At 34.7% G+C, this 19,672-nt stretch overlaps 1 protein-coding gene across 1 annotated transcript; it reads right to left on the reverse strand.

Moving 5' to 3' along the window:
• Positions 1-2,214: 2,214 nt before the first annotated feature.
• On the reverse strand, positions 2,215-19,671 carry LOC136040974 (V-type proton ATPase subunit E-like). The gene is made up of 4 exons (XM_065725446.1): positions 19,489-19,671; positions 12,861-13,036; positions 7,615-7,783; positions 2,215-2,438 (listed from the first exon to the last, which is right to left on the reverse strand). Exons 1-4 carry the CDS (start codon positions 19,519-19,521, stop codon positions 2,283-2,285), a joined length of 534 nt encoding a protein of 177 aa, XP_065581518.1. The 5' UTR covers positions 19,522-19,671; the 3' UTR covers positions 2,215-2,282.
• Position 19,672: the final 1 nt, after the last annotated feature.

Below are 19,672 nucleotides of genomic sequence, written 5' to 3' on the forward strand. Positions count from 1 at the left end.
AAAAGAACATGGACAAGAATAAATCCCTTGCTATAGCATCACAAATGTGGGTTACACATTCAGTATATAGGTCAAACATAGCAATTTAGTTTTAAATAGACTTTTTTTTATCTAAGCAGAAAAAAATGAAAGGAAAGAAATAAGAGACTAATTTCAGATATGATTATACAAAAAAGAATCATGGTAATTTTCGAAGCCAGGAAACAAAGTTACAAGAGTAATCAATAACAAATGCAAAAAGAAACGCAAAATACATAAGAACATATAAATACAAAAAAAAACATTTACAAATTACAAAATGCCAGACAAAACCTGATTTGCCGTAGAGCTCTCAGATCTTTTTTTACTTTTACTGAGAGAGTTAAAAGGGAAAAAAAGAAGAAAAATTTTCTTATAAAAATGTTTAGACAAAAACGTTAAAACTTGATAAAATTTATGTTCTCTGATAATTTTTTCTTCTGATAATCTATTTCTTTCAAATTCATATTTTTCAATGTTGCTAAATTTTTATTCTGTCAAAAGTTAGAGAAACCCACTTCTCTGGTTCGATGCACTAAACTTAAACCTTTTTTTTTAGTTTATCCTTCTCTTTCCTTTTTTAAGCGCCCAGGACGGCTTAACGAAATGTTGATCAAAATATCTGCTTTGGCTTTTCATTTTATTTACTAGCTGAAAATTAACCAACTTAATCATGTTTTTTATCGTCCTTGTGGTGCGCCAACCACCGTGGTCTCAAGAACGTATTTACGAACCTCTTCATCACTTTAACTGTCACAACTTACCAATAAAAAATAAATCATTTAATTTGTCGCGTTTAAAAAGCTACTTCTAAAAATTAGAATTTTGTTTAGGCATTGTATATGTATCTCGAACAACACTTAAGATAAATCCCGCTGGTTGTTCCCCATTCCCAGGATACCCCCCCCCCCACGGAAAATTCCCCCACATGAAAAAGTAAGCATCTACAGAAAAAGTATGAAGTAGGTACCTCGAAATGTCGATCAGATGTCCTAAGGGATAACAAAAGAACCAGAAGTCTACCTTTTTAACGAAATTTAACATGTAACAAAAAAAAAGAATGGAACTTAACAATTCATCAAATTTCCTTAGCAAAAATGGAACGAAACAAACCGTTAAAAATAAAACACACAAACAGACAACATGAAAAGCAAAAGAAATAAAGATACAATTGGAAGAATAAAAAAACATAAAAGTGTGGAAAAAACAACAACAGACAAAATGAATAACAGGGAATCAATCTAAAAGTTAGAAAAAAAACAAAATTCCAAATTTCTGTAGATGAGAACTTGAAACCCCTAGAAGGGTTCAGTAGTTTCGCAGTAAGGGAGGGGGCAGACGCCTTAAAGTGTGCATTTAAATGCTAAAATATTCTAAATCTCATTAAGTCTTCAGATAAATACAGAATGCTAAGGAAGCGGAGTGAAGGTAGAAATTGATACATAATACCTCTTGATTTTGCGGCAATATTTCTGGTCTCCTCCGTTATTATGAAAGAAAAGAGTAACATTAAACCAAAAATGGGCAGAAATTACTCCGTATGGGATTGAAGTTCCCCTCTTCATCACCAACCTCCCCCTCGTAGTCATAGAAACTTCGGAGGATGCTCATTCGTTCGAAAATTGGGAGCTCTAGTTCTTTTTTTTAAAGTTGTATTTTCTCCGTGGGTGTTCAAAATTTTCCACGGGAGGATTTCCCCAAGGGGGAATTTCCAGCACGATAGACGCCTTCCAGATTAAACAACTCCGTCAAATCGAGGGGTTCTGATGGGACGATTTTGTGTGAATGGCTCCTTGCATTTACGCACCAAGTTCCAATATCAACTCAAATACTCGAGCGGACTCCCAAACGGTTTGGGAATCTCCTTCGGATACCACTGACAGCCACTGTTAGAATCATATATGATTTTAAACCCAAATGCCATGGCTGGTCCTACCCGAGGGGTAGACCTCGGACCAGGTGGAAGGACAACCTACAGAAGTTTCTAAACATGGCCGACATTGCAGCAGACCACTTTCATAGCAGCAGAACGATCCACCTGGAGTGGATCCCTACACTCTCAACGCCACGTATCATGCGGCAAGAGTCTTAAGTCAAGTGACTCAATAATTTTCCACAGGGTAATTTTCTGAGGACCCCCATGATAAATACATGACTGCCAAATATATATCATTTAAAAAAAAACTATTAAAACAATTTTGATGTTGAGGAAATATTATTGGTTTAAAAAATAAGTTTAAGAGCCAGCTGGAAATGTAAATGCCTTACGTTCCAGTTGGCAGAAAACATTCCGTGTCGATCTTGATAACTGCTTCTTTTGACGTTGCCTGCTTATACACTTTAATAGCATCTGGAACTGCACGTTGAACGAGTGAAACATCAACTTCACGACAGCGGAGAGCTACAGTTGCCTCCATGAGCTGGAAATAACCCAAAAAAGTAATAAAATTTATTTAACAGTTTGTAGAATATTTTTTTTTATTTCTTCTTTCGAATATTTAGACAGAGGGTGACTGCGCTGAAACTTCCTAATTTCAGTTTGCTTTTTACTCAAAAATTTAATTTAAAAAGCGCTTTCAAAAAAAAGAAGTTTTTCCAAGAAAAGCAAATAGGCTATATTAAAACATATAAGGAGAAGAAATATTGTCATTATGACTCAACCTGAAACGAACAGAAATAAATGAAACTCAGAACAAACAGAACTGGAAATGAAAAATCAAATCAAACATGAAGTTAATAGATACTATACATGAATAAATCCCAAAACGACAAGGTATTAAAATGAAAAATCAAGTTAAACTTAAAATGAACATAAATTACCACACATAGAGGTAGGGCTACAGGTCCTTAAACCTCCTCAAAGCTTCGTTTGCTTAGTGAAAACGATTTTTATTCTGAGGAACACTTTTTTTCCATTTCTTCAAAATATCAACAGAAACACAACAACAAAAACAACATCCCAAGACTAATCAAGATTTATCATTAAGTGTGGCACCCCCCTCCGTTTCATAGCTTGGGTGTCATTTGAGTTTTACAGAAAACGATATTTATTTTGGAAAATGTGGTTATATTCGTCAAAAATATTAACAATAACAAAAGAAATAACTAATAACAATCAACACTACTTGAAAAAACGAATGAACATACACTGATTGTTTAATATATAATTATGTTAGTACCTAGAAGTCTCAGCAATTTTGATTTTGCTATGTTATAATCATCAAAGAAATTTACTTTTTCAGTATGGAGCAAATTATGCTCTGGCCTTTAGAATGTTTAGGGGATGGTAGCCCCAATGGTAATTTTTGTTTGTTTGATGTTTTAATGTTTTTGGGTTTCTGTTTCGGGTTCTAAAACATTTTATGTTTAATATGTGCGTTTATTTCAATATATGTCCGTTTTGGGTTTCATTTTATTCATTGATAGTAATTTCTGTTTTTTAAAGTTAAAATGATTTATGACTTTATTTCTGCTCGTCTCATATTTTAATATGGCTCTTTGCTTCTTTTGAATAGCTTCTTTTTTGGAAAACGTTTCTATTAAATCAACTTCAGTCTATTTTTTATTGATATAATTTTATTACTGGTTTATATTGAAATGTACAATTTTATTTTCAGTTTTTTGGCTTAAATTAAGTTGATATCCAGTCAAAATTTTGATCTATAATTTACATTCAATATATTTCTATGCTAGTTAAACCAGTGGTAGGTACATACAGGGGCCTTTGAATACTAATTTAAATCACTGGCCGTCCTGTTTAGTGTCTTACCATGAGGTAAGGTATTTTCTTGGGGTGCTACCGAGATCGGATGGACTGAAGCCAGTAGTGGCTTCCAAAATCATGCACGGGGTGTTCAATCCCCCATTACATGTGAAGTGCCAACCGTGAAGCAAGAAACACTCCTTTAGGAACAATCCGAGGGGAGAAAGTCCTCGTTTGAAACACCCCTTGTCGCTGATGGCTGGCAGGTGATGGGTGACTCTCCCCTTTCTTTTGAGGGACAAGTATTAACGGTCTGAAGTTCACGGTTGAGGTTCTCAGTATGGAAAGGACAACGGAGGACAACTTGACACCATCTAAACACACCCGAGGGGTCACCAATAACCCAGTAAATATCAGTACTATATAATATTTTTTTTAGAGGGAGGGATCGAGAAAATAGGGCTCCGTGGTCTGGTCGTATTCTATAAAATTGGACTTGTTTTCTTAATTTTTATCTTAAATGAAGTTTCTGAAATTTTAAGGCTTGTTAGCGTGTAAAAATTCAGCTTTTTCGTGCCAAATATGGATATGACCATATTTTCTTCCAAAATTAATTGTCCTCATTAAGGTTCCTTGGTCCAGTCTAATCACCCTGAAAGTTTCACCCATTAAGAACAAAACAATGTACAGCTAATTTTAGGGTTTCACGGATCGGGTACAACCCTTTTTTTGGAAATATTATTTTCCTCCTATTTTCGTTTAGTCATTTATTTATGCCCAGTTTCAAGTGTCACATGTTAATACAACCGATCTTCGAAATATTTTTGTTTTCATAGAGATCTACCTACTCCAGACCTGTAAGTTAGAAGCCTGTCAGAGATTAACAGAATTTTGGACCCATATTCGGACGTAACGACCTGATACAGCCAAAATTACTCTCAAATTTATTTTCTGAAAAAAAAAATCAATAAACACATGAATACCATTCTCAAACCGGTCTCTTTTTCTCATGCTGACCAATGGTCTGAGTAGCGCAGGTACCGATCTCCTGATTGTCTGCCTTCGAGCGGGAGTGCAATGCATGGTTGGGGGCAGATCATCCGACGCTTCCCGTGTTTGCCCCAGATTTATCCAGTCATTAAGAATCTGGTCGACTCTGGCTAAGCTTACAGAGTAACACCATTGACCCCGTTCCGAACCGAATAACCAGCGACACAAAGACTAAGACCCCTGTAATCAGGATTTCAAGTCTAGCACGCTAACCACTCGGGTAGGACGCATCCAACCGATTGGAGATATAAAATCTAATGCCTCGCTTTGTGTCTCTCGAATCTTTTAGTCTTGTGGTCTGGAATAATCAAAAACACTCAAAGTCAAGTAACCGGGCTGAATAGAAGTATTATGAATCCTAGTTGATCGAGAAAATAAGATCTGAGCCCCTTTTTTGAGCAAAATAAACTAATTTTCAAGTTTTTTCTGTACATAAGGACCCCCTTGATCAAGTCACTTACAGATATAAATTTCATGTTATAAAATAAAACGGTTGGTCCTTTTCAGACGAACTAATATTTAGGAGAAAAAAATATTTTGACTCTTTTATCTCTTTCCCTAAACATAATGTCTGAAGTCTCCTTGCCGCTCTCTGAATGTTTGAACTCGACTACCCTGTCATTCCCTAAACATTACAGATACCCTACTTTTACTATGAATATACACCAAATATAAATGGCCAAAACCTTTAGATGGATCGGAGGAGAAGAACTTTTCACCGCCACCCCCTGCCTTCTTCACCAAGTCAAAATTTGGGGTCCAAATGTCACCCCCCGTCCCTCACACTTTCTTAAAAGTTTCAACTTGATCCCCAAGGCATTTCCCGTGATATTGGGGGCACGCTATTTTGATAATCATAGAGTAGAGTAAAACGCATAGATACGCACAGTATGTTTAGATTCACTTCTGGTCCCACACCCAAGTCAAAAACTGAGATCCGTTTGACCGCCCAACAGCCCCCGGAAGTTTCAACTCGATTTCCTCACTCGTTATTGAGATATTACGGGTATCCTAGTTTCAGACGCGGGGTAAAAACCCGGTGTCTTATCAATTTACATCGCTACTTCATGGTGAATAGATTCTAATCCTATTGAATAGATTCGGGCTTAAGTGCCGACGCTTTTAGGCATAAATGAGACAAAATATTTTCAGTCCTTCTCATCCCCTCCGCCAAGTTAAAATTGGAGGTTCATACGGTACACTAGGCCAATCCACATGGAAGAAACATCAGGACAGACAAGTCGAGACGTGGATAAGCCTTGTTAAGACGGACGTTGGGCCAATCGGAGGTTTCCGTCTTAATGGCCGCCACTAGGGCCCAAACAAGCTAAAGATAGTAAGATCATAGGCTCACAACCAAGCAGATCGGAGTTCAACCGTCTGTACTGTCCTCGCACCACGGCGAGTTGCCGGCGAGCTGATGTACTCATTGCAAGATAAGTAAGAAAATCCTCATCCTCCCACATAGGAACTCCCTGAAAATTTTAACTTGATCTCCCAAGACATTGCAATAACACTTTATTCTAAGAACTTGGCAACACTTACCGTCTTTTGACTTACATCGCTAATTAAGCATGAATACATTTTGTTTATCCAATCTTTTCAACACAAAACTTAAAGTCCTCCTCTCCCTCCCCATTTCTTCTCAAGCAGTATCAAATAGCTTCGACTCCATCCTCCGAGCCGTCTCCGAGATATTGCTGGTAATCTGAATTCACATAATGTATTTTAGTCTAGTCCTATTTTCTCAACAAAGTTATAATTCAATGTCACCTTGCCCCCCCCCCCATCCTTCCCACTCAAAACTCACAAAAGACATGATACCCAAAGCTGTTTGACATATTTGGTGATATATCATGTTGACAGCCTGAGAATGCATACGCAGGGTTTGGCCCCTGTCTTCTGCCCCTACGCAAGGTTTGAAATCCCCTTGTCCCCCTTTCTTTCCCTATATTTCCTTCCTGAAAAATTTACTCTTGGTATCGTACATCCAAAACTACAGTTTCAAAACAAGAATAGTTTATTTATTTATCTTTGATCAAATTTTGACAGGCAGATACACCTGATCTGAATCAAGAAAAACGGAATATTTGTCCAGAGTACCTACTTTCATCAAGAGACGTGAAATCCAACTGCAAAAGTAAAATGCAAAATTTAGCTTAAGACTGATGTCCAATATCTAAAAAAAAAACACAAAACAAAAGAAAAATCAAACAAAAAACAAAACACCAAACTGAGTCGTTAGATGGAATTCTTGGTTGTTGTTTTTTTTTTTCAGGAGACTAATACAAGCTTCCAGTCCAGCATTACCAACGTGGTACAATTGTACCGTTTTTGGTGTAATTTGGAGGTCCTGGCACAATTGGACTTTTTTTCAGTGCAATAGAAATTTTCTGGTACATTAGGCTTTTACATGCTCCTTTCTGACTCAGAGATCTTTTCAAGTTTTAGTTTAGCGAAAATTGTCTTCTTATTACAGCGAAGTTTCAGTCTTCTGTCCATAAGAAATAAATCAATTTCTTGCAGTACAATTTGAGTCAGAAAACTGGCACAATTTATTTCTAAATTGGCAACACTATTCTCGTCTTATAAGTTTCCCTTAGTTTTTGAGATGGTCTTTATTCTTAAATTTCGGTAAAAAGGTAGCAAGACCCTACGTTTCCTTGTTTTGCCCTTATGAAAAAGCAAAGTAGTTCCTCCTCCCCCCCTTGGAAGAATATAAATCAACAAGATGGAGGAGCATCAACCAACTTCGAAACCACAAGGACCCCGAGTGATGTGATTCCAATTGCTTTTTGCAGAAGAAAAAGATAGGGAAAATAACACACAAAAAGCAATCTTACCTGGAATAGACCTTGCACAATCAGAGACTTAAGGACCTCTAGATACTTTGCCTGGTCCCGAGTAATATCACTCAGTCGTTTCTTCGTTTCTTCAATAACATTTCCAACATGATCATCTTGAGCCTTTAAAACCCTCAAACGAGCTTGATTCAGCATTGTCGAAGATTGACTTGAAAAAGAAACGGTAAGTAAAACTATCAAAGATTGACTTGAAAAAAAAATGTTAGGTAGAAACGGTAAAGTAAAATTGTCGAAGATTGATTTGAAAAAGAAACGGTAAGTAAAACTGTCGAAGATTGACTTGAAAAGAAACGGTAGGTAGAAACGGTAAATAAAATTGTCAAAGATTGACTTGACAAAGAAATGGTAGGTAGAAACGGTAAATAAAATTGTCGAAGATTGACTTGAAAAAGAAACGGTAAGCAGAAACGGTAAGTAAAACTTTCGAAGATTGACTTGAAAAAGAAACGGTGGGTAGAAACGGTAAATAAAATTGTCGAAGATTGATTTGAAAAAGAAACGGTGAGCAGAAACAGTAAGTAAAACTGCTGAAGATTGACTTGAAAGAGAAACGGTAGGTAGAAACAGTAAATAAAATTGCCGAAGATTGACTTGAAAAAGAAACGGTAAGCAGGAACGATAATTAAAACTGTCAAAGATTGACTTGAAAAAGAAACGGTCGGTAGAAAAGGTAAATAAAATTGTCGAAGATTGATTTGAAAAAGAAACGGTAAGTAAAACTGTCAAAGATCGACTTGAAAAAGAAACGGTAGGTAGAAACGGTTGATTTTAGAAAAAGCGGTAAGCAGAAACGGTAAGTAAAACTGTCGAAGATTGACTTGAAAAAGAAACAGTAGGTAGAAACGGTAAATAAAGTAGTTGAAGGTTGACTTGAAAACGGTGAGAAGAAACGGTAAATAAAACTGTCAAAGATTGACTTGAACAAGAAACGGTAAGTAGAAACGGTAAGTAAAATTGCTGAAGATTGACTTGAAAGAGAAACGGTAGGTAGAAACAGTAAATAGAATTGCCGAAGATTGACTTGAAAAAGAAACGGTAAGCAGGAACGGTAATTAAAACTGTCAAAGATTGACTTGAAAAAGAAACGGTAGGTAGAAAAGGTAAATAAAATTGTCGAAGATTGATTTGAAAAAGAAACGGTAAGTAAAACTGTCAAAGATTGACTTGAATTAAATAAAAAAAAAACTAATTTTTTTTAGCTGAAAGTAAGGAGCGACATTAAAACTTAAAACGAACAGAAATTACTCCGTATATGAAATGAGTTGTCCCCTCCGCAATCCCTCGCTCTTTACGCTAAAGCTTTTAATTGTTTTAAAAAGTAGAATTGTGGCAAAGAGTCAAACTTTAGCGTAAAGAGCGAGGGATTGCGGAGGGGAAAACTCATTTCATATACGGAGTAATTTCTGTTCGTTTTAAGTTTTAATGTCGCTCCTTACTTTCAGCTAAAAAAATTTGTTTTTTTTTTAATTAATTTCTGAACGTTTTTGGATTAATGCATGTTTGGTTTTGGCTCTCCGCACATAAATTATTAAAATGAAATTTGTATATTAATTCTTTTTTGGGCTAAATGGCTTTCTCTTAGTTTTGATCAGACGATTTTGAGAAATAAGGGGTGGAGAAGGAGGCCTAGTTGCCCTCCAATTTTTCGGTTACTTAAAAAGGCAACTAGAACTTTTACTTTTTAACGAACGTTTTTATTAGTAAAAAATATACGTAAGTTAAGAATTAACTTACGTAACAAACTTTCATGACCTTATATTTTTATTATGTATACGAGGGGGTTTGTACCCTCGTTAATACCTCGCTCTTTACACTAAATCGTAAGTTTTGTCCCAATTCTTTAAGAATGACCCCTGAATCAGAAAGGCCGTAGAATAAATAGTCAAAATTACCAAAAATACTTTAGTATAAAGAGCAAGGTATTTATCTCCTCCTAAATACCTCGCTCTTTATGCTAAAGTATTTTTAGAACCTCTCATATGCGTAATAATCTCTGTTCGTTTTAAGTTTCAATGCTACTTCTTCATTTCATTTGAAAAAACGTTTTCATGTTTATTTTTCATTGTTTTCTTATAGTAATGCTAGAGAATCCTGCGCCCTTGTCATTGAATTTGTCTTCCCCCATGACAGATTCCTCCAAGGAAAGATCCTCCAACATAGCTCCCTCTCCTCATCCCCACCCCCAAACAAAATAAAATTCCCCTGAAAACGTCTGTACACTTCCCAATAACCATTACTATATGTAAACACTGGTCAAAGTTTGTAACTTGCAGCCCCTCCCCCAGGGATTGTGGGGGAGTAAGTTATCCCCAAAGACATAGTTATTATGGTTTTCGACTATGCTGAAAAAAATGGCTATCTCAAAATTTTGATGGGTTAACGTTGGGAAAAAAATGAGCGGGGGAGGGGGCCTAGATGCCCTCCAATTTTTTTGGTCACTTAAAAAGGGCACTAGAACTTTTCATTTCCGTTAGAATGAGCCCCCTTGCGACATTCTAGGACCACTTGGTCGATACGATGACCCCTGGGGAAAAGAAAAAAAAAAACAAATAAACACGCACCCGTGATTTGTCTTCTGGCAAAAAAATACAAAATTCCACATTTTTGTAGATAGGAGCTTGAAACTTCTACAGTAGGGTTCTCTGATACGCTGAATCTGATGGTGTCATTTTCGTTAAGATCTTACGACTTTTAGGGGGTGTTTCCCCCTATTTTCCTAAATAAGACAAATTTTCTCAGGCTCGTAACTTTTGATAGGTAAGACTAAGCTTGATGAAACTTATATATTTAAAATCAGCATTAAAATGCGATTTTTTATGCAGCTATTGATATCAAAATTCAATTTTTTAGAGTTTTGGTTACTATTGAGCCAGGTCGCTCCTTACTACAGTTCGTTACCACGAACTGTATGAAAAGAAACGGAAGGTAGAAACGATAAATGAAATTGTTGAAGATTGATTTGAAAAAGAAACAATTGACAATTTGAAAAAAAAAAAGGTAAGCAGAAACGGTAAATAAAACTGTCGAAGATTGACTTCAAAAAGAAACGGTGGGTAGAAACGGTAAATAAAATTGTTGAAGATTGAATTAAAAAAGAAACGGTAAATAAAATTGTTGAAGATTGAATTGAAAAAGAAACGGTAGGTAGAAACGGTAAATAAAATTGTCAAAGATTGACTTGACAAAGAAATGGTAGGTAGAAACGGTAAATAAAACTGTCGAAGATTGACTTGAAAAGGAAACGGTAAGCAGAAACGGTAAGTAAAACTTTCGAAGATTGACTTGAAAAAGAAACGGTAAATAAAATTGTCGAAGATTGATTTGAAAAAGAAACGGTAAGCAGAAACAGTAAGTAAAACTGTCGAAGATTGACTTGAAAAAAAACGGTAGGTAGAACCGGTAAATGAAATTGTTGAAGATTGATTTGAAAAAGAAACGGTAAGTAAAACTGTCGAAGATTAACTTGAAAAAGAAACGGTAGATAAAAAAGGTAAATAAAATGGTCGAAGATTGATTTGAAAAAGAAACGGTAAGCAGTAACGGTAAGTAAAACTGCCGAAGATTGACTTGAAAAAGAAACGGTAAATAAAATTGTTGAAGATTGAATTAAAAAAGAAACGGTAGGAAGAAACGGTAAATAAAATTGTTGAAGATTGAATTGAAAAAGAAACGGTAAATAAAATTGTTGAAGATTGAATTGAAAAAGAAACGGTAAATAAAATTGTCAAAGATTGACTTGACAAAGAAATGGTAGGTAGAAACGGTAAATAAAATTGTCGAAGATTGACTTGAAAAGGAAACGGTAAGCAGAAACGGTAAGTAAAACTTTCGAAGATTGACTTGAAAAAGAAACGGTGGGTAGAAACGGTAAATAAAATTGTCGAAGATTGATTTGAAAAAGAAACGGTAAGCAGAAACAGTAAGTAAAACTGTCGAAGATTGACTTGAAAAAAACGGTAGGTAGAAACGGTAAATGAAATTGTTGAAGATTGATTTGAAAAAGAAACGGTAAGTAAAACTGTCGAAGATTAACTTGAAAAAGAAACGGTAGATCAAAACGGTAAATAAAATGGTCGAAGATTGATTTGAAAAAGAAACGGTAAGCAGTAACGGTAAGTAAAACTGCCGAAGATTGACTTGAAAAAGAAACGGTGGGTAGAAACGGTAAATAAAATTGTTGAAGATTGAATTGAAAAAGAAACCAGTAAATAAAATTGTCGAAGATTGACTTGAAAAAGAAACGGTAGGTAGAAACGGTAAATAAAATTGTCGAAGATTGATTGTAAAGAAAGTTGTAAGAAAGAAAAAGTGAAAATACTACTTTTGGAAGTTTTATAGAAGCATCTGAGGAAAACCGAGGAACATCAATATTATTGTTTTTTCCCCTTAATTTCCATCAAATGGCTATCAGACTTCTATAAGTTCTTCAAAATCACAAATTTTTGCACAAGAAATACTCATTAACAGCTCTTGACTCACTTTTGCCCCACAGTGCATTACAAAAAACTCTTTGAATAGCCTGGTCTCAAGGGCTATCTGTTTCAGATTTTCAGGGAATTATCTGAGTATTCCTCAGGTTTTCAGCACAGTTCTTTTTAAAATTCCTTACTTTCTTACAATCATTTGCAGACTCCAGAGAACACTCCAAAGAGCTCATAGTATGAAAATTACTCAGGAGTGAAATTTTGAAAAATATGCACGTGTACTTTGTTGTTGGGTAGATATATTTAAGGCATCTATAGATATTTTAAAGAAGAGACAAATTGTTTAGTTATTATCAAAGCATGAAGAAGTCAACTGAAAAGGAGATGATTTATCTAGAGATTTTGATTGTGCAGGAGTGAGTAGGAAGAGCTGTATTGGTACCGGCCAGCCTAGTGGCCTTAAACAGCTGGGGACAGGCATCTCATGTACCCGTACGTCCCACAATCAACAATAATGTATTAATTTATAAAATAGTGTGCACCCATTGTTTGCTGACTGGAAGGTAATAGTGCTTCCAGTGGCTAGTTTTTCTAATGAAGGAGTCAAAGAGGTAAAAGGACTTGATAATAGTCTATATACCTCTCTATAATTTTTGGAACTGGAACTGGATCATTTAGCTTTTCCATTCAGCATTACCATATTTGAGACCAAAAAAACATATTTTAGAAAACTAAATTGTCCCTTTATGATTATGATTCTACTATAACTATTATTGTATTAGAAATATACTTGTTGCTTACATCTTCTTTTGTAGTTCTACTGCCTTTTCTTTTCTGTCGTAAGTCTCCATTATCTTCAGTCTATGCTGTTGCACAAGTCTCCCTTTCTCAATATTGAATTCCTCCTCTGCTTTAGCATCGATTTCTTCTACTTTCTCATTAGCTTCTTGCTCAATAAAACCCATCATTTGCTTAATCTATGAAAAAAATTAAATTTAAACTTGAAAAATTAGTTCAACTGCTGCTCAACAAAGCCCATCATTTACTAAAACTATGAAACAAATTAAATTTGTGCTTAAATTATTAGCTAAATCCTTGCTCAAGAAACCCATAATTTACTTAATCAATGAAAAAGAATATATTTGTAAAATTAGGTAAATTCCTGGTCAATGAAACCCATCATTTGCTTCAAACATGAAATAAAGAAAATTTATACTGAAAATATTAGCCCAATTCTTGCTCAATAAAGCCCATCATTTGTTTTAACCAAAAATAAATAAAATTTTAAATTAAAACATCAGCTCAATTTTTGCTCAATAAAGCTCATCATTTGCAAATCCATGAAAAATATAAAATCCATGCTTGAAAATTAGCTCAATTCTTCCACAATAAAGCCCATCATTTGCTTAATCTATTTAAAAAATTATGTTCTTTTTTTATACAATTTTAGAAAGACAAAAAAGTATCTTCAATTTGATTAAAATTCTCGGAATTCCAATGGGGAGGATCTTTTGTTTTTCCAATTTTCTTTAAAAAAAATTGTTTCTGAGTGCCTGGTATTTAAAAATAACATTCTTTTATAAAAAACTTGAGAGTAAAAAAAAATGAATCTTTTGAGTGTTTGTACCAGCCTAGTTATCCATATACTTTAGTAATGCAGCCTTTAGGTTTAAGATGTAAAAATAGTCAATACTTGTGCAAAAGGTATACTTGAAAACAATGTTTGAAAACATTAATGAAAATTAAAGCTCTTAGACACGATATCCTTCCAAATCAAATTTCATTAAGATCCGATCACCTGTTCGTAAGTTAAAAATACCTCATTTTTTCTAATTTTTCCGATTTAACTGTCCCCCCAGTCCTCCCCAGATGGTCGAATCGGGGAAACGACAATTTTTAATTTAATTTGGTCTGGTTCTTGGTACGCCTGCCACATTTCACCGTCCTAGCTTACCTGGAAGTGCCTAAAGTAGAAAACTGAGACAGACACACAGACCAACAGACCTTGCAATCACTGTATGTCACTTGGTAGGTTTGGCCATAAAAAGCCAAATCAAAGAGGAAAAATCCGATCAAACTGGGCAGACCTGCAGCCACACACACACACACACCCGCCTCGGCGCCTGGGGCAACACCCCAGTCCCTCCCTTTGAACAGCTCTGACCATACTGTTACATTTATGGTTTTGTTGCTGCACTATTCTATTGCCTTAGCAATGAGACTACCCTTTGGCCTGCTCTGTTTTTGTTTAAAATAAATTAAAAATAAACTTTTTTTCCCAAGATTTGATTGCAACAAGAAACATACTGACAAGACATTCATTAACAGAGAGTACCATACTTGTAGGCAAAATAGCTAGTAAAATCTTTAAAAATATACAGCTGAAAAAAAAATTTCTCTTAGTTATTTTATTTATTTTCTCCCTTTTTTAACTGCCTTGCTGATTAAAAAGAAACCCAATTATTCCCACTTTTTCTGGGCATTATTCTTCTTCAGCAACAAAACAAATCTTCTTCTGTGACTGCTTATCTCCTTTATCTTACTAATGCTCATGATTGACAAGAGACAATATAACTAACACTCTCATTTCAAGACAGCCTTTTGTGTCCAGGGGCGGATCCAGGGGCAACCCCAAATTCTCTTATACGCCCTCATTCCGTTTTTTAAATCTTTTTTAATCCAATTTGGTCAATTATTGGTTTGATTGTCATGTTAGACTCCCCAAGATGTTTCTCTAGATATACCTTTGTTTGTGTGACAATTAAACTGGACATGACTCTGAAATCAAGTTTTGCTAAATCTTTAGAAAGTAAGAATTTTGCTATTAGTTTTTAGAGTAAATTTACATTGTAAGACTAAAATAAAATACAGCTTATTTGGGGCTTTCTTCTCCCTCAGTTACACTTCTCATCTTTTTCTAATTGAGCCTTGACAGAACCAAGACAGTCTGGGTGCCTATCCAGGGGTCCTCATGGGGCTATTGTCCCCTACGATTTTGAAAATTTCCTTTTTTAAGTTTTACTTGAAAAAATATAAAATACAACAAAATTACTTCCTCTTCTAGATTTTGAAAAATATACCATTTTTGTATCTTCAATAAAAAAGAAAAGGAAAAAAATTCTTGCCCCTCTCTCTATATTTCTGCAAATCGAAATCTCTGTACCTATCTCCTTTTGAGGTTAGAAATACCATTAAACTGAAATAATAGTTGTATGTGTTACAGTTAAACTGGAGGTGACTCTGATAATCAGGTTCATAGAATTTTGCTAAATTTAATAAGGTACAATAAGAATTTTGTTATTGTTTAGGATAAACTTATATTGCAAAACCATAGTTAAATACAGCCTCTTCAGTGGTTTTTCTTCTTCAACTATATTTCTCTTTTCTCTTATAATATGTCAAGAGCAATAGAGTTTCCATCTCCTTTTAAGGTTTATACAAGATGAAGTTTTCAAGAAATTATTAGATGTTGAATGGAATGGTGTTCCCTGGAAATACCTGTGGGATGTGTTTTATGTTTCATCATTCATATCATCAAGTATGGAGCAATTAACAGGTCAAGATGGATGTATATTTGCTCCAAAGTGCAAATTAAGGTAATTAATTACGGTAATATGCAGAAAAATACTAGTTTTGTTGGTGTTTTTTCAAGATTTAGATTATAAACCAACCACTAATGAGAAGTGAGGACAAACAAATAATACAAATCACCAAAGCCAGCAATTTTTGTAGATACTGGGATACATGAATGTTCTATTCAAATACACAACAGTTCTTGCAATATAATTAGCTCTGAAGTGCAAATTTAGATTACAAACCAACCACTAATGAGAAGTGAGGACAAACAAATAATACAAACCAACAAAGCCAACAATTTTGTAGATGCTGAGATATATGAATGTTCTATTCAAATACATCACAGTTCTTGCAACTAATTTGCTCTGAAGTGCAATTTAAGGTAATATAACAAGCATGTTATAGTAGTTTCATACCCCTCCCACTTAAGAGCTAGGCAGCACCCTAAGTACCTATACAAAAGTTTGCTGATTTGTTGTTGTTTTTTTTTCAAATAGGCTTTATTTTGTGTTATGAACCAATGTTGATGAAAAATTGTCCTTTTGCTAGCAAGTGTGATTTAGGGTAAATCTAAGCACAAAAAAATAATACAAACCCAAAAAATTAAAAACACTTTTGTACATAAAATAGCCTATAAATACAAAATACTAGGTTACATAGGAGTGCTGTTATTAATGTTAAAAATAAAGATCACCATCTACTAGTGTCTAGGGTTCAGCTAAAGCAGAAATATTGGAAGGATAACATCCCAGAAATTTATGATGTTGGTAGACTCCAGGATGAGAGTTTGAGAGAAACTTTTTAAGAACATTTGAATACTAAACTTGGGAGTTTAAAATTTGACAGTGTGGAAGATGGTTGGAATAATTTTAGAAAAACAATTTGCAAAGTTGCTGATGGTGTCTTGGGGAAGAAAGTTGGCACTGCAGCTAGGAATATTAGTGAAAAAACTTTATGTTTAATAGAGAGGAGAAGGGGCTTGTACAGGAATTATCTGAGTGATTGATCATATGAAAAAAAAAGGAACATGAGGAAAGTGGAGAAAGTATTAAAATATGAGCTAAGGAGGTGTGAAGTGGAGGCCATGGATAAAATTGCTGAGGATGAGGAAGATGCAGCTAGATGACATAGTAGTAAACTATTGTACTGGCATGCTAACAAATTAAGAGGGAATAGTAAATCTGGAATTGTCCCATTTAAAGATATGAACAGGGCTGCAATTAGTGATAAGGAAAGAGTTAAGAGAGATGGACAGAACATTTTGATAATGTGCTAAACTGACACAGAATTGCAGGAAAAGATATAGAGTAAAATGAAAAAGTTTTTGATACCTTGGATGTGAAGGAAGAATTAATAACAGTACTAAAAGGATTAAAAAATAATAAGGCCTCAGGTGCAAATAGTGTGGTAAATGAATTTCTTAAATACAGTGGCTCTGAGGCTAGAAATAAGTTACTGAAGATTATGAATATGATTTGTGAAAAAGGGGAAATACCTAATGATTTTAGGAGAACTTTAATTAAACCACTGTATAAGAAAGGTGATAAGAGTGAGTGTGCTAATTATCAAGGCATTAGTCTGGTCTCTGTAGGTAGTAAATTACTTAATAAAATTATACTTTTTAGACTTTTTAGTTCAATCCTGCTTTCTAGGGCTATAATGAAGGAAATGTTGAGATGGCTAGGGCACATTGTGAGCATAAGGAGGACAGATTGCCAAAGATTGTTCTTTTCAGCCAACCATCTATGGCTAATTGAAAGCAGGTTGTCCTTGTCTTGGGTGGGAGGACAACTTAAAAAAAAGATTTAAAGGAAATGAGAACTTCCTGGGAGGTTGTAAATAGTGTACACAGCTGTGTTGGCCTCAGGCAGCTTGGTGCAGCAGTGGTTTGTCAGTAGTAGCAGTAGTAGTACTCTAGTCCTGTCATAAGCTAACTCAGGAGCCAAGGAAGGGAATTGTACCACTTCCAATCATTAAATTTAGAAAGAGCATTGGATGAGTAGATTACATCCACATTTTTAAATTGTATTTTATCCAACAGTTCTATTGCAATTGCTTGGTGGAGTAGTTTTCACACACCAAGAATGCAAAAACTCATTTTTATAAAAGAAGGCATAAGGCAAGTATGATGTTTGGAATGAGCACGAGATACGAAAATTAATGGTAGACTTATTACTTTTATTTCAAGAAGCTTTCTTCTAGCAAGCCACCAACTAAGAATGATATGCTGCAGCATATTCACCTCTAATTGGACAAATATAGCTACCCCCCTAGGATATATATAAGGGTTAGCTGATGGTAAATATTGATCAGTTTATATTATTTACCTACAAATAAAGTAAACATATGATTTGACACAGTTTTTATGCTCTTTCTTAATGTGATAATTGGTTTTGGCACAAATGAACTTTACCCCCATTCTTACATATACCAATTCATGGTGCATACTTGCACATTTGGGGGGGGGGGATGGAAAAGTTTAAACTTACCTCCATAGTTAGAATTGCATCCTGAATCAAATTTAACACTGAATTGCATCAGAAATAAACTTTTCTACCCCAACCTCCCTAATATACAAATATATACCCTGAAATGATATATAAAGGGGGAGGAGAGAATAAGTTCATTTGCACAAAAAGCAATGATTATACTTAGAAATAGCATAAAGAAGGCATTGAGAGATATGCTTACTTTTGCAAAGGAAACATGTTAAGAAAACAATTCTTACTTTATAAGATGCAGAACAGAATAATTGTAGCTAACATTCAACATTCTACTTTGACCCCCCTCCCAATGTGCAAATATATAACCTAAATTAAGCTATAGGCTCATATTTTCTATGTATTCTGTCATGTGCCCCTCTTATTTTTCTGGTTCTTGATTTGAAAAAATCTAGTTTAGATAGTTTTTGCCATCTTGGAAAGGCATTAGATTAGGGAAATGAAGCTTTCAGAGTTGGGTCAGACTAAAGAATGATCCAGGAAGGCATTTTGAAGTAACTACCTCTACTATATCTCTCTCTGAAGGGCCCCAACCTTTGATGATCTTTAAAATTTGTTATGTTATAAAAGTGGAAATATTTTGTAAAATAGATCTTCAGCTAAATAAATGAAGTACAACAAAACTCTTTTCAGCTTCACAACTTTGCTCAATCCTAAATTATGATGATTCAAATATCCAAAAATACATTTCCTAAATTTAGAAAAAAAAATCCATTGACATGGCTTAAAATTCTACTCAAATAACACGAATTGCATTTTCAGAACTACAACCAGAGAAAAAGAAACTGATAACTGAAAATTAACATAAACATTTTTTGTCAAAATTTTAATGGGTAGCCTATAGACCTGTCAAGTAGGCAAATTTCTAAGACTTAGAAATCAGATGAAGGTTAAAATGGGAGATTGGCAATACTCCTCAGAGTAAGCTTTTGGCCCTGGATTCATTACTGAAAGTTTCATTTTTTCCTAACCTAACCTCTTTCCAGGGTAGCAAAAAGTATATAACCTCTTTCCAAGGTAGCAAAAAGTAGATAAAGTAGAATTTGCCCTTTATTTTGTCACAGTTGATTCAATTTAAAGGTTAAAACAGGAGAGACTTAGGCTATAAATTTGCACATTACAGGGGGGAGTCTAACGGGATTGTAGTTATCTTTCAGCCTATTATCTTGCAAATTATGAAGTAGGCCTAAGGATTGCTTTCTTAACCTACTTACTCAATAGCCCAATTCTAGACCTTAACAAATTCACCCAGCCTTATAAAGCACAAGCCTAACCTAGATTTGAGATAAATGTAGGCTAGAATCTAGGCTGGTCATTCCTACCTCTGTAGCCCAATTTTCAATCAAACTTACCTGTTTCTGGACATCAGCATCTGTAAGTGCCATGACTTTTCTTTTAAATATCTAATAACCTGGAAGCTAATACTTTTTTCAATTTAGAATTAAATTTAGGCCTAGTCTTGTGATTTGGATTTTTTAATCACGTGATAATGTCAAAACCATGGAAATAGATAGCACTTAACGTTTAAATAATGTC

Source organism: Artemia franciscana, chromosome 21, assembly GCF_032884065.1.
Source record: "Artemia franciscana chromosome 21, ASM3288406v1, whole genome shotgun sequence".
Taxonomy (NCBI): domain Eukaryota; kingdom Metazoa; phylum Arthropoda; class Branchiopoda; order Anostraca; family Artemiidae; genus Artemia; species Artemia franciscana.

Bases quoted from the DNA above. Each gene is read 5' to 3' on its own strand.
- LOC136040974 (XM_065725446.1), bottom strand. From the start codon at position 19,521: ATGGCACTTACAGATGCTGATGTCCAGAAACAG. The intron at 7,784-12,860 runs GTAAGCAACAAG...TTCTTTTTCAAG, and splicing joins GTAGAACTACAAAAGAAGAT to TCAATCTTCGACAATGCTGA. The intron at 2,439-7,614 runs GTAAGATTGCTT...GGTTATTTCCAG, and splicing joins TTGTGCAAGGTCTATTCCAG to CTCATGGAGGCAACTGTAGC.